At 43.1% G+C, this 12376-nt stretch overlaps 1 protein-coding gene across 1 annotated transcript in view; it reads left to right on the forward strand.

The window, feature by feature from the left end:
* MYO1D (myosin ID) overlaps positions 1-12376 on the forward strand; it is a 174289-nt gene that overhangs the window by 90080 nt on the left and 71833 nt on the right. The window contains exons 17-19 of the mRNA XM_059489331.1: positions 697-920; positions 3600-3744; positions 4143-4247. Of these exons, the coding sequence (XP_059345314.1) occupies positions 697-920; positions 3600-3744; positions 4143-4247 (474 nt within the window). The remainder of the gene's footprint in view (positions 1-696; positions 921-3599; positions 3745-4142; positions 4248-12376) is intronic.

Here is a 12376-nt window from a genome sequence, read left to right on the forward strand (position 1 = left end):
GGAAAGCCTTATAAATATGATTGTCTGGCAAAAGATTTTGAGAATATGGAAACTATAAGCGAGATTGAAATGAAAGCAAGCTTTGAGATCCCTCAGTTACTGAACAACTGGAAAACAATGGTGTGGCTGGACTGAAGGTGATCCCCTTTTGATGGAACAACACCCTCTGCTTGCAGACAGGCCCAAGGGTCAGAGCAGACCCTACAGCTTGGCAGAAGGGGCCAAAGAGGAGTTTTTAGGGTTTAAAATACAACACAGTGTGGTAATGCAATGATTCTTATAGGCTGGATGTAAATGCTACAGGATTTGTATCTTGTACTAGATTGGATAGTGAGAATTAGAATATTCAACACAGAAGATTTATTGTATTGTGACAGCAATCTCACTCTCTCACCCCTTTTACTCTCTTATCCTCTCATCCTCTCTACCCCTCTCTTCTCTGGGGCCTGCTCTGAGCTGTGCCTGGCAGCTCCCAGCAGGGCCCTGCACCCAGGCCCTTTGCAATAAACCCCAAATTCCACAACCTGGCTGCAGAGATCTCTCATCTCCATCCGTCCCAACCGTCCTACCCCCCGACACTCCTATACTCTGCTTACAGGATGGCAGAGGAAGTCCCTTCCCTCAAAACAAAATTATAAATCCATGCAGCACAGGAAGAGTGTGGAAAACCAACAACCCTGCTGTGTGTCCCTGCAGGTGTGGAGGGGCACGCTGGCCCGGCTGCGCTACCGGCGGACGCGGGCGGCGCTGACCATCGTGCGGCACTACCGGCGCCACAAGGTGCGCGCCCACCTGCGCGAGCTCCTGCGGCGCTTCCGCGGCGTGCGCGACCTGCCCGACCGCGGCCGCTCCATCCCCTGGCCCGCCCCGCCCAAGGTACTGCTCCGCTTCCAGGAGGCCCTGCAGAACATCTACCACAGGTACGGCCCTGTTTGTTGGGGAAGATTATTGGAATTAGTCTTAATCTCAGGGTCGTGGGTTTGTGCCCCACGTTGGGCGCCAATATATTGGAATTAAATACCAATATACCAGATGGAACATGCCTGGACTCAGCTGGCCCTTGCTGCTTGACCAAAGGCGGCAGCTGTGGTGGTTTCACCTCAGAGACACCTTTGGCTGGCCAGATGCTGCAGCTGGCACTTGGGACAAGTCCAGGCATGCAGGAGCTCAGGTTTACCTCTGGAGGAAAGGCTTCAAGGCAAGGTGAAAGAAAGGAGCTGGTTCTGCTGGAGGGTTTGGATCCAGAGCTTTATTCCTGGCCCTCAGGCCTCTGAATGCTGCAACAGCTTCAACAGAACAAGAACTGTGTGGTTGCAGTGTCTTCTAACCCCAGGGAGAGGGGGAGGGAAGGGGTAGGGATCCCACCAACCAGGTAAGGGGGGGGATGTCTCAGGGGACAAATGACACCTGAATAGCCCAATGTCCCCAGAGTTGAAAGGCATCTTTTGAATCTGCCAATCACATCATGTTAACAAAGGATTAACCCTTAAAAGCAATAGCTTGTTGCATATTCATACACCTCATACAAGATGCATAAATTCCATTCAAATAAAGGATTCTGTTTGGTCAGTGTCAACTTCTTCCTTGTAATCCTAAAGGCATCTTCATGGCTGAGCAAAGTGGGAAGAAGTTCGTTTCTTCTGATAAGAGAGCAATAAATTCTTTCTCTGAAAGATTTAGGTGTCCTGTGGTTGCTGTCTCACTGCGGGTCCTTTCTTTTAAAAGTATCTTACATAGCATAGTTTCTGTTTTAACATTTTGTTATAAACTAAAACTATATTTAACACACTACTAAAAAATTAATACAGCATAACTTTCTAACATAACACATATAATATTCATTTGAATAATTGTGAAAAGCCAATCATAAAATACACATTTTTCACAAAGGACAAATGATCCAAATCTCAGGCCCAAGAGCATAAACAATGCAGGCTGAAGAGAGAAAAACAAGGATGGGACTGCATAACCTAAAGCTGGAATTGGACAATTAACTAAAATATGCTATTAGACCAAAACTTATAAAGGTGTGATGCCCAATGACTGGTGGAGCATTTTGTGACCATTTTGGTTCATCTTGGGTATATCCCTGGCTGGGCTCTTGTACTACCCAAAGTGGGTCCGTTAAGGCCTCCTAATAAATTCCTACTTTATTCTTTAGCTCTGTTCAGTCTGTGTTCTAGGTCAGCCTTCACAAGGCATCAATCCCAGGGACATCTGGCTGAAGGACATGATTTAGGTGTCACTGGCTTCGTGCCTTTGACCAGGCAGATAATTCTGACCCAAAGATTTATTGTTGAATCACAGAACCCCAGGGTGGTTTAGGTCTTAAAGCCCATCCAGTTCCACCCCATGCCATGGACAAGGGCATCTTCCACCAGACCAGGCTGTTCCATTGTGACAAACATTGTGTTTCATTCCTTGGCCCCTTTATGGTAGGTTTTGAAAAGAAAGAGCAGGTGCTCTAGGATAAGGGGGAGGAGAAAAATAATCTTCTGGATTTCTTGTAGTAACCTAGTGTTTTTCTGCAGTAAAATGAGTGATGTTCCCCTTGTCACCCATGTTCTGTGTGCAGAACAGATGTTTGTACCTTCATTAAACTCCCAGTATCTAAAAGCTGGTGATTTTTTTTCCTCTGGGAAGCTGTAGGCAAAGTAGTTACAATTCCAGTTTGAGAAATGATGACTTGTGAAAGTGGCTGAATAAGAGAAATGTTGGCTGGAGGGGCTTTCAGAGACCTGTCCAGCCATCAGCTTGCAGGGCATTCCAGCAGCTCTAGATCAAGTCAGCTTTGTTATTTTCTCCAGCTGTCCCTTTTAGGAGAGACATCCATCCACCCACAGCCTGTCTGAGGAGAGAGTCCTGCTTTCACAATTAGCTCAGATATCAGAACTAAAGAATTTTAGCAGCAAAAAAGCCTTTTTATAGCATTAACCCTGGAGTTCTGCTGCTGCTGCTGAAGGCTGGGGTGTGGTGTGGGGCAATGCATGGGCTGCCCTGCCCTGTTCCATGGTGCAGCTGGAACTGAGGGGCCAAACTCAGCTGTTAGAGGAGAATTGTGCTCTAAATGAGCCCAAAAATGGTCTGGCTAGAGAAGAATGGTGCTGTAAATGAGCACAAAAATGGGCTTGCAAACACTTGATTGCCAACAGATGCCCCAGTGGTTGATTTGTGGGTGTGGGATGGGGAGTGATGGGTATTTATATATAAATACATTTTGTGAAGGTATTTATATATACCTTCATATATGTATATATATTATATATATATGTTATATTTTAATATATTGTATATTATAATATGTGCTTTATATATTATATATAAAATACCAATATATATTAAAATATAATATAATATAATATAATATAATATAATATAATATAATATAATATAATATAATATAATATAATATAATATAATATAATATAATAATGCAATACAGTACAATGCAATACATGACTTTAAAACATCAAGTGACCTTTGCAGCTTGGGGAATGCCTGGGCACGACTCTGAGGTGTCCCTGTGGTGCTGCTCTGGTCCTTCCTGGTTGAGCTCCAGGCTGGGGCTGAGGCAGACCCTGCTCTTGCTTTGGTGGCAGGTGGAGAGCGGCCGAGCTGATCCGGAGCGTTCCCCCAGAGGTGCTGCCCCAGCTGAGGGCCAAGGTGGCTGCCATGGAGCTGCTCAAGGGCCACAGGGCTGACATTGGCCTCCAGAGAGCCTGGCAGGGCAACTACATCGCACTGGTGAGTGAAGGGACCTGGGCTCAGGGGCTGGAAGGGGAAAATTTGGGAAAGTGAGTGTTGGTTTATTGGGAGGAGAAGTACTTAGAAATTTCCTCTGTTCGTGTGGGTTCAAAACATTGACTTCCACTGCACCAGGAGTGGTTTTTGTGAGTCCTGAGCAGCACTAAAGCAGCGCCATCAGCTGTCTCTACAAACAGGCAGAGCCAGGCTTCACTGGGAGACTGCAATGCTGGATAGAATGGAAAACACAGGGACTGAAAGAAATTCTCTCTAGGCAGATTTGATTGCTTCCCTTTACTCCATCCTCCCTTGCAGCATATTGGTGTGTCAAGGTTTGCTTTCCCAAAGCACAGAAGGGTGGAGGGAGCCATGTCCTGAGCCTGTCTCTGCTTTTCCAGAAACCAGACAGGGCCCAGAGCTCAGGCTCCTTCACCCCTGTGGCCAACGAGCTGAAGCGCAAGGACAAGTACATGAACATCCTCTTCTCCTGCCACGTGCGCAAGGTAACGGGGCTGGGGGTGTCCAGGGACAGGGAGGTGACCCTGGGGTGCTGGGACAGCACTTCAGAGCATCCCCAAGGAGCTGCATCAGGGATTTTTGGGTGGAGCAAGGTTGGGTGGCTGCTGGGGCCTCATGTCAATTCTTGAGTCCCTGCCCATGCGGAGTGCTGGAGCTGAATGGTCTTCAAGAACCCTTCAACCCAAACCATTCCATGATTTCGTGATAAAATCACTTAATTCTGCATGACTGGTTTGGGTCTGATGTTTTTTGTAGCAGAATCGGGGTTTTTGTTAACTTGGTTGGAAGGTTTAAACAACTAATTAAAAAACAGACTTGCTTAATTGTTGTGGGTAGCTCCTAATTATGCTGGTTGGAAATATCTGTCAGGGAAGGATATTTTTAATTTTACAAAGCCAACAGACAAACTCAATTTTAGTGGCAGGCCAGTGCTGTGGGTGTTCAGGTGTTTTTAAGAAGCTGTATATTCTTTTTGTAAATATAAATGTAAATGTAAATATAAAATATATAATATTTGGGTTTTGTATATAACAAATATTACCTATAAATCCATTTCCCACATTACCAAGCCCTATTGGCCCAGGGTGGCACATGGTGCTGGCACATGCAGCCTGGTCAGTGCTCAGGGCACATTTGTCACATCTCTCATGTTAAATATATATAAAGAATAAATAAATAAATAAGTATAAATATAATAAGTATAAATATAATAAGTATAAATATAATATGTATAATATATATGTATAATTATATATATTATATACGTTATATATATTATATATAACATATATAAAATATGTTTTATATATTATATATAATATACTAATATATATGAAAATAATATAATATAATATAATATAATATAATATAATATAATATAATATAATATAATATAATATAATATAATATAATATAATGTAAAAAAATATAATGTTTGTTTTATATATATAAGAAATATTACCTGTAAATCCATTTCCCACATTTCCAAAACCAGGGTGGCACATGGTGCTGGCACGTGCAGCCTGGCCCAGTGCTCAGGGCACATTTGTCACATCTCTCATGTCAAATATATATATATATATAAAAATCAATAAATAAATATATAAATAAATATGTATAAATATAATATGTATAATATATAAAATAATATTTATTTATATATTATATTTATATATATAATGTTATGTGTTATATATAATATAATATAATATAATATAATATAATATAATATAATATAATATAATATAATATAATATAATATAATATAATATATATAATATTTGTTTTATATATATAACAAATATTACCTATAAATCCATTTCCCACATTACCAAACCCTATTGGCCCAGGGTGGCACATGGTGCTGGCACGTGCACCTGGCCCAGTGCTCAGGGCACATTTGTCACATCTCTCATGTTAAACCTGGTTCCTGTGGGTTTGCAGGTTGTGTTTGATCTCTGCTGAAAATTGACTCACGTGAAGCTTTAACAGGGACCTGCAGAGTGAATTATAGAAATGAAATTGTAATTATCAGGTGATTTCATTGCTTTCCTTAAATAATTCTCCTGAACAAAGCAGCAGTTGACAAAAAAAGGCTGCTCGAGTTCATCCGTGTTTTATTTTCATGATTCAGCTTATTTGAGGATTCCTGAACAAAAACTGTGCTGCTCCTGCTCTTCCCTGAGGCAAGAAGGTGTTGGTGGGAAGGTGTTGAAGGGCACTTTGGTGAGCTGGGTGAATGTTTTATTTCTGAAGCAGCATCAGCCTTGCTCTGTGGCTTCCTTCAGCTACTGAGTCACCAAACCACACGTGAAATATCTGTTAAGTGTCAACAGCAATGTCAGGTGTCAGCTCTTGGAAATGTTCAGTCTAATACACTGCTTTCCTTGCACAGAAACACATGAAAAGCAAAAATACTGAGCAATTTGAGCAGACACAGGTGGAGCCCAGAGCTCACCCATTTAAACACTTTTATGAGTAGAGCAGCCCCTGTGACCTGTCAGATATTGACTCATTAAATTCAATGACACAGAATATTTTAGCTAATGACATTGATCTAATTAATTCTTCAGGAAGAATTTAGAAGATTCTAGATCAGGAAGAACTTCCTGGAAAAGGTTGGTCAGGACTTGGCAGGGATGGAGTCCCCATCCCTGCAGGTGCCCAAGGAGCACCTGGATGTGGCACTCAGTGCTCTGGGCTGGTGACAAGGTGGGGATTGGGCACAGATAGGACTTGATGGGCTGGGAGGGCTTTTCCAACCTCAATGGTTTTGTGGTTTTAAATCTAAGAAGTTAATTTATTCCAGGAACTGCTCTCCAAGTTTTGAACTGCTGGTGAAGTTTTCTTTGCCTGTGTGGGGGCCCAGTTTCAGCAGCTTGAGCTGAATAATACTGGGGGGCTCTGTTTGGAGCAGTTTTTACAGGAGAGCTGGGAAAGGCTTTGAAGCCTGGCTGAGGGGAGGGGAATGAGCTGTGTGCTTGCTTCCCTGCAGCAGGTACAGGTAGAAGCAGGTCATTCCTGCCTATGGAAAAATCCATCTTTTCTGAGCATTGTGCTGCTCTTCACTTTTTCAAAGGAAATTTTCAAGATTTTTGCCTTAGGAGAAACCAAATGCAGATTTCATGCAAACCTCCAGATTTTGTTGGATCACCTAGGAAACAACTCTCTCTCTTTATTTTCTTTAGAATGAGGTTTTTTCTTCTCACTTTTCCCTTGTCACTTGTGGCACCAAGCTCCATTGACAGGATCATCTCGTTCAAAGGCCCCTTCAGTGTCCAGAGGCCATTGACAGAAACCTGAAAAACTTCCTTGAAGATTTTTCAGCTCTTTGCCAGATCTTCATTTCCCCCACGAGCTTGTCAGGAAGCTAAATTAGGACTGATTCCCATTTGGATCAACAAGATATAAATACAGAATGCCCAGAAGGTGCAGAGAACACAATGCTGGGAAGGGCTGTTCCCCAGGAGGGAATGAGCTGTAGCTGAGAACAGAAGGCCTGTCCTTACTCCTACAAGCCCAGTAGTGATATTTGCATTTTGTGTGCAATTTTGAGTGAAATTTTGAGTGCAAATTTGTGAGTGCAGTTTTGTGAGTGCAAATTTGTGTGAGTCCCTTCTGTGCCTACTCCCCACTGGGACAGTTTTTACTTTAATTCACAGCAGTATTATTTACCCAAATGCACTGTAGGTGCATGAGGCACCTGGAGCTTGGAAAAAGCTGGAATGACGTGAGATTTTGCTCCTCAGGTGAGATGAGCTGCTGGGCCTCACCTTTGGTACATTTCTTTAGCTGAATTTTAATACTAAAACCAGCAGGGAGCCATGAGAAAATAGTGGGACTGTAGAACTCCCACAATATCCCACAATATTGGCTTGGAATGCAGCTTTTATTTCAAAATACATCATCAGGGGCTGAGGGTGAATCCAGGTGTGCCAGAGGCCAAGGACACCTGGTTTGGATCAGCAGTAGTGTGGCAGCAGGAGCAGGGCAGTGACTGTCCCCTGAGCTGGCACTGCTGGGACACCTCATGGTGAGAAGGACCTGGAGGGGCTGGGGGTGTCCAGGGCAAGGAATGGGGATGGGAAGGGGCTGAGGGAGCTGGGAAGGGGCTGAGCCTGGAGCAAAGGAGGCTCAGGGGGCCCTTGTGGCTCTGCACAGCTCCTGCCAGGAGGGGACTGTGACCGTGTTCACAGGGGTCTTAGGATGAGGGAAGAGATGAGGATCTGACTCCATGTTTCAGAAGGCTGATTTATTATTTTATGATAAATATTATATTAAAACTGTACTAAAAGAATAGAAGAAAAGGTTTCATCAGAAGGCAGGCTAAGAATAGAATAGCAAAGAATGATAACAAAGGGTTGTGGCTTGGACTCTCTGTCCAACTCAGCTGACTGTGATTGCCCATTAATTAGAAACATCCAACGTGGGCCAATCCCAGATGCACCTGTTGCATTCCACAGCAGCAGATAACCATTGTTGACATTTTGTTCCTGAGTCCTCTCAGCTTCTCAGGAGGAAAAATCCTAAGGAAAGGATTTTCCATAAAAGATGTGTGTGACAGGGACAGCCAGGGGGGTCGGGCTGTGCTCCAGGGAACAGGGACAGGAGCAGAGGGAACGGCCTCAGAATGGGCCAGGGGAGGTTGGATTGGAGATTAGGGAAAATTTCTTCACAAAAAGCGTGCTCAGGTTTGGCACAGCTGCTCGGGGCAGTGGTGAAGTCCCCATCCCTGGGGACAGGGGTCAGTGGCAGCCTTGGCAGTGCTGGAGGAACAATTGGGCTTCATGATCTCAGAGGGCTTTTGCAGCCTTTCTGGCTGTGAAATCTGAGTGTGCTTCTCATCTCTGCTTCCCATCTCTGCTTCCCAGACAGCAGCCACAGCACCTCCTGCCCTGGGGTGGCTCTGGTGTCACAGCAGCAGAAATCTGCTCCCTTTGTCACCAGGGGGTGGGAGAGCAGCCAGGCAGGGTCATGGCAGTACCCAGGGAGTGTTCACTGTGTCAGACTCTGCAAATAAATCACAGAAAATCAATTACTTGATTGATCTGAGCATTGATCTGAGCTCTGGGAGGCAGATCTAGCCTCAGGGACTGGGCTTTGGTTCAGCTCCCAGGACCTGGAGTGTGGAGAGCCCAGAGCTTCCCCAGGTCCTGGTTGAGGAACTGGTGCTGTGTCACACACATCTTTTATGAAAAATCCTTTCCTTGGGATTTTTCCTCCTGAGAAGCTGAGAGGCCTCAGGAACAAAATGTCAACAATGGTTATCTGCTGCTGTGGAATGCAACAGGTGCATCTGGGATTGGCCCACGTTGGATGTTTCTAATTAATGGCCAATCAAAGTGAGCTGGCTCAGACTCTCTGTCCAAGCCACAAGCCTTTGTTATCATTCTTTCTTTTTCTATTCTTAGCCAGCCTTGTGATGAAATCCTTTCTTCTATTCTTTTAGCATAGTTTTAATATAATATATATCATAAAATAATAAATCAGCCTTCTGAAACATGGAGTCAGATCCTCATCTCTCCCTCACCCTCAGACCCCTGTGAGCACTGTCACAGAGCTGCTCTGCCCCAGCACCCACCATGTGGCACCAGGCACTCCTAACCTACTTTCTCAGGGCCATTCAGTGTTTCATAGCCTTTAGGCTTTTTTTCTCCCATTCATCTGCTTCCCAAAATAATCCTGGTTACTCAGCATCTCTTCCTGTGAGATTCCCAGGCCCTCAATCTTGTTCTTCACCTTCTCTGAAGCACCCGATTGTCCTTCACACTCAGCACCCTGGTCCTTCACAGGCTGTTCCAGGTGAACCATGGCTCCCAGGACATTATTCCCATGTTGTTCCTGTGCCAACATTCTGCTTTTTCTGAGCTGCCTCATGTCTGTGTGCCAAGATCTCTCCAGAGCTGTCTGAAATCATCCTCGGTTGCTTTTTCTGAGTCAGTGTCGTTAATGTAAAGCTGTCACAGAGCTCCCCAATTTGCATTTTTTGCCTTTATCTGCTCTGAACTTTGTCACTCTGCTGCCTCCTGACTGAGGATATTTAAGTTCTCCTCTTGTCTCCTGATTTCACCCTGGAAAATCCTATTTCTGTTCATCCTCCTCACGTCTTCCCCTTGTCTCCCCTTCTCAGTTGATTAATAAATATCTCAGTGACTGTGATACAACCATGACTTGGGTTTTGCCTCAGTGAAAAACAATTTCTACTTTGTGTCCTACTTTCTTAGACATTTCCAACAAACCTTTGCATCCTGCCTAATGAGTGCTTAGTGCTGAGGTGGAGCTGCAGGGAGAGCTCAGAGCCCTTTCCAGGCCTGAAGGGGCTCCAGGAGAGCTGGAAAGGGACTGGGGACAAGGGATGGAGGGACAGGACACAGACCAAGGATGGCCCAAAGCCTCAGGTCTGGACTTGGCTCTGCAGGGCAGGGATTCTCCATTTGGGGTTCCCAAAATTCATGGATAATGTGGGGACCACTTGTTCAGGGCTTGGATGTGCCTGGGGGAAGATCTTGCCTTGGTTTGAGTGAAAACTGGAATTTTCCAGGGTGCCACAGCTCTGCTGGATAACTGGGAATGTTGCTCCTCTCTCTCTGTATAATGGGATTCCAGGGACCATGATCCCTTTGCAGTGCTCCAAGGTCCAAGGAGAAAACCTCTTTAGGAATTGTGTGGGTTTGGGGTCATTTTGTGTGACTTTGGGGTATTTTTCTGTGAGTTTGGAGTATTTTTCTGTGAATTTGGGCTGTTTAGGGTGTGTGTTGTGTGACTTTGGGGTATTTTTCTGTGAGTTTGGAGTATTTTTCAGTGAATTTTGGCTGTTTGTGAGTTTAGGGTGTGTGTTGTGTGACTTTGGGGTATTTTTGTGTGAGTTTGGAGTATTTTTGTGTGAGTTTGGAGTATTTTTGTACAAGTTTGGGGTATTTTTGTGGGAATTTGGAGTAATTTTGTCTGAATGTTGTCTGTTTGTGAGTTTAGGGTGTGTGTTGTGTGACTTTGGGATATTTTGGTACAAGTTTGGGGTATTTTTGTACAAGTTTGGAGTATTTTTGTGTGAATTTTGGCTTTTTTTTGAGTTTAGGGTGGTTTTGTGTGAGTTTGGAGTATTTCTGTGTGTTTGGGGTATTTTTGTGTGAGTTTGGAGTATATTTTGGTGACTTTTGGCTGTTTTGTAAGTTTAGGGTGTGTGCTTTGTGACTTTGGGGTATTTTTGTGTGACTTTTGGCTGTTTGTGAGTTTAGGGTGATTGTTTTGAGACTTTGGGGTATTTTTGTGTGAGTTTGGAGTATTTTTATGTGAATTTTGGCTTTTTGTGAGTTTAGGGTGTTTTTGTGTGAGTTTAGAGTATTTTTTGGTGACTTTTGGCTGTTTTGTAAGTTTAGGGTGTTGGTTTTGTGACTTTGGGGTATTTTTGTACAAGTTTGGAGTATTTTTTTATAAGTTTGGAATATTTTTGTGTGAGTTTGGAGTATTTATGTGTCACTTTTGGCTGTTTGTGAGTTTGGGGTATTTTTGTGTGACTTTGGAGTGTTTTTGTGTGAGTTTGGGGTATTTTTGTACAAGTTTGGGGTATTTTTGTGTGACTTTTGGCTGTTTGTGAGTTTAGGGTGTTTGTTATGCGACATCGGGATATTTTTGTACACATTTTGGGTACTGTTGTGTAAGTTTGGGGTATTTTTTTGTGACTTTGGCTGTTTTGTAAGTTTAGGGTGTGTGTTTTGTGACTTTGGAGTATTTTTGTGTGACTTTTGGCTGTTGTGAGTTTAGGGTGTTTGTTTTGTGGCTTTGGGGTATTTTTGCACAAGTTTGGAGTATTTTTGTATAAGTTTGGAATATTTTTGTGTGAGTTTGGAGTATTTTTATGTGAATTTTGGCTTTTTTTTTAGTTTAGGGTGTGTGTTTTGTGACTTTGGAGTATTTTTGTGTGACTTTTGGCTGTTTGTGAGTATAGGGTGTTTGTTTTGTGACTTTGGGGTATTTTTGTACAAGTTTGGGGTATTTTTGTGTGACTTTTGGCTGTTTGTGAGTTTAGGGTGTTTGTTTTGTGACTTTGGGGTATCTTTGTACAAGTTTGGAGTATTTTTATGTGAATTTTGGCTCTTTGAGAGTTTAGGGTGTTTGTTATGCGACGTCGGGATATTTTTGTACACGTTTTGGGTACTGTTGTGTGAGTTTGGAGTATTTTTTGGTGACTTTTGGCTGTTTTGTAAGTTTAGGGTGTGTGTTTTGTGACTTTGGAGTATTTTTGTGTGACTTTTGGCTGTGGTGAGTTTAGGGTGTTTGTTTTGTGACTTTGGCGTATTTTTGCACAAGTTTGGAGTATTTTTGTATAAGTTTGGAATATTTTTGTGTGAGTTTGGAGTATTTATGTGTCACTTTTGGCTGTTTGTGAGTTTGGGGTATTTTTGTGTGACTTTGGAGTATTTTTGTGTGAGTTTGGGGTATTTTTGTGTGAGTTTGGAGTATTTTTGTGTGAGTTTGGAGTATTTTTATGTGAATTTTGGCTTTTTGTGAGTTTAGGGTAGTTTTGTGTGAGTTTGGAGTATTTTTTGGTGACTTTTGGCTGTTTTGTAAGTTTAGGGTGTGTGTTTTGTGACTTTGGGGTATTTTTGTGTGACTT

Source organism: Ammospiza nelsoni, chromosome 26 (assembly GCF_027579445.1).
Source record: "Ammospiza nelsoni isolate bAmmNel1 chromosome 26, bAmmNel1.pri, whole genome shotgun sequence".
NCBI classification, from domain to species: domain Eukaryota; kingdom Metazoa; phylum Chordata; class Aves; order Passeriformes; family Passerellidae; genus Ammospiza; species Ammospiza nelsoni.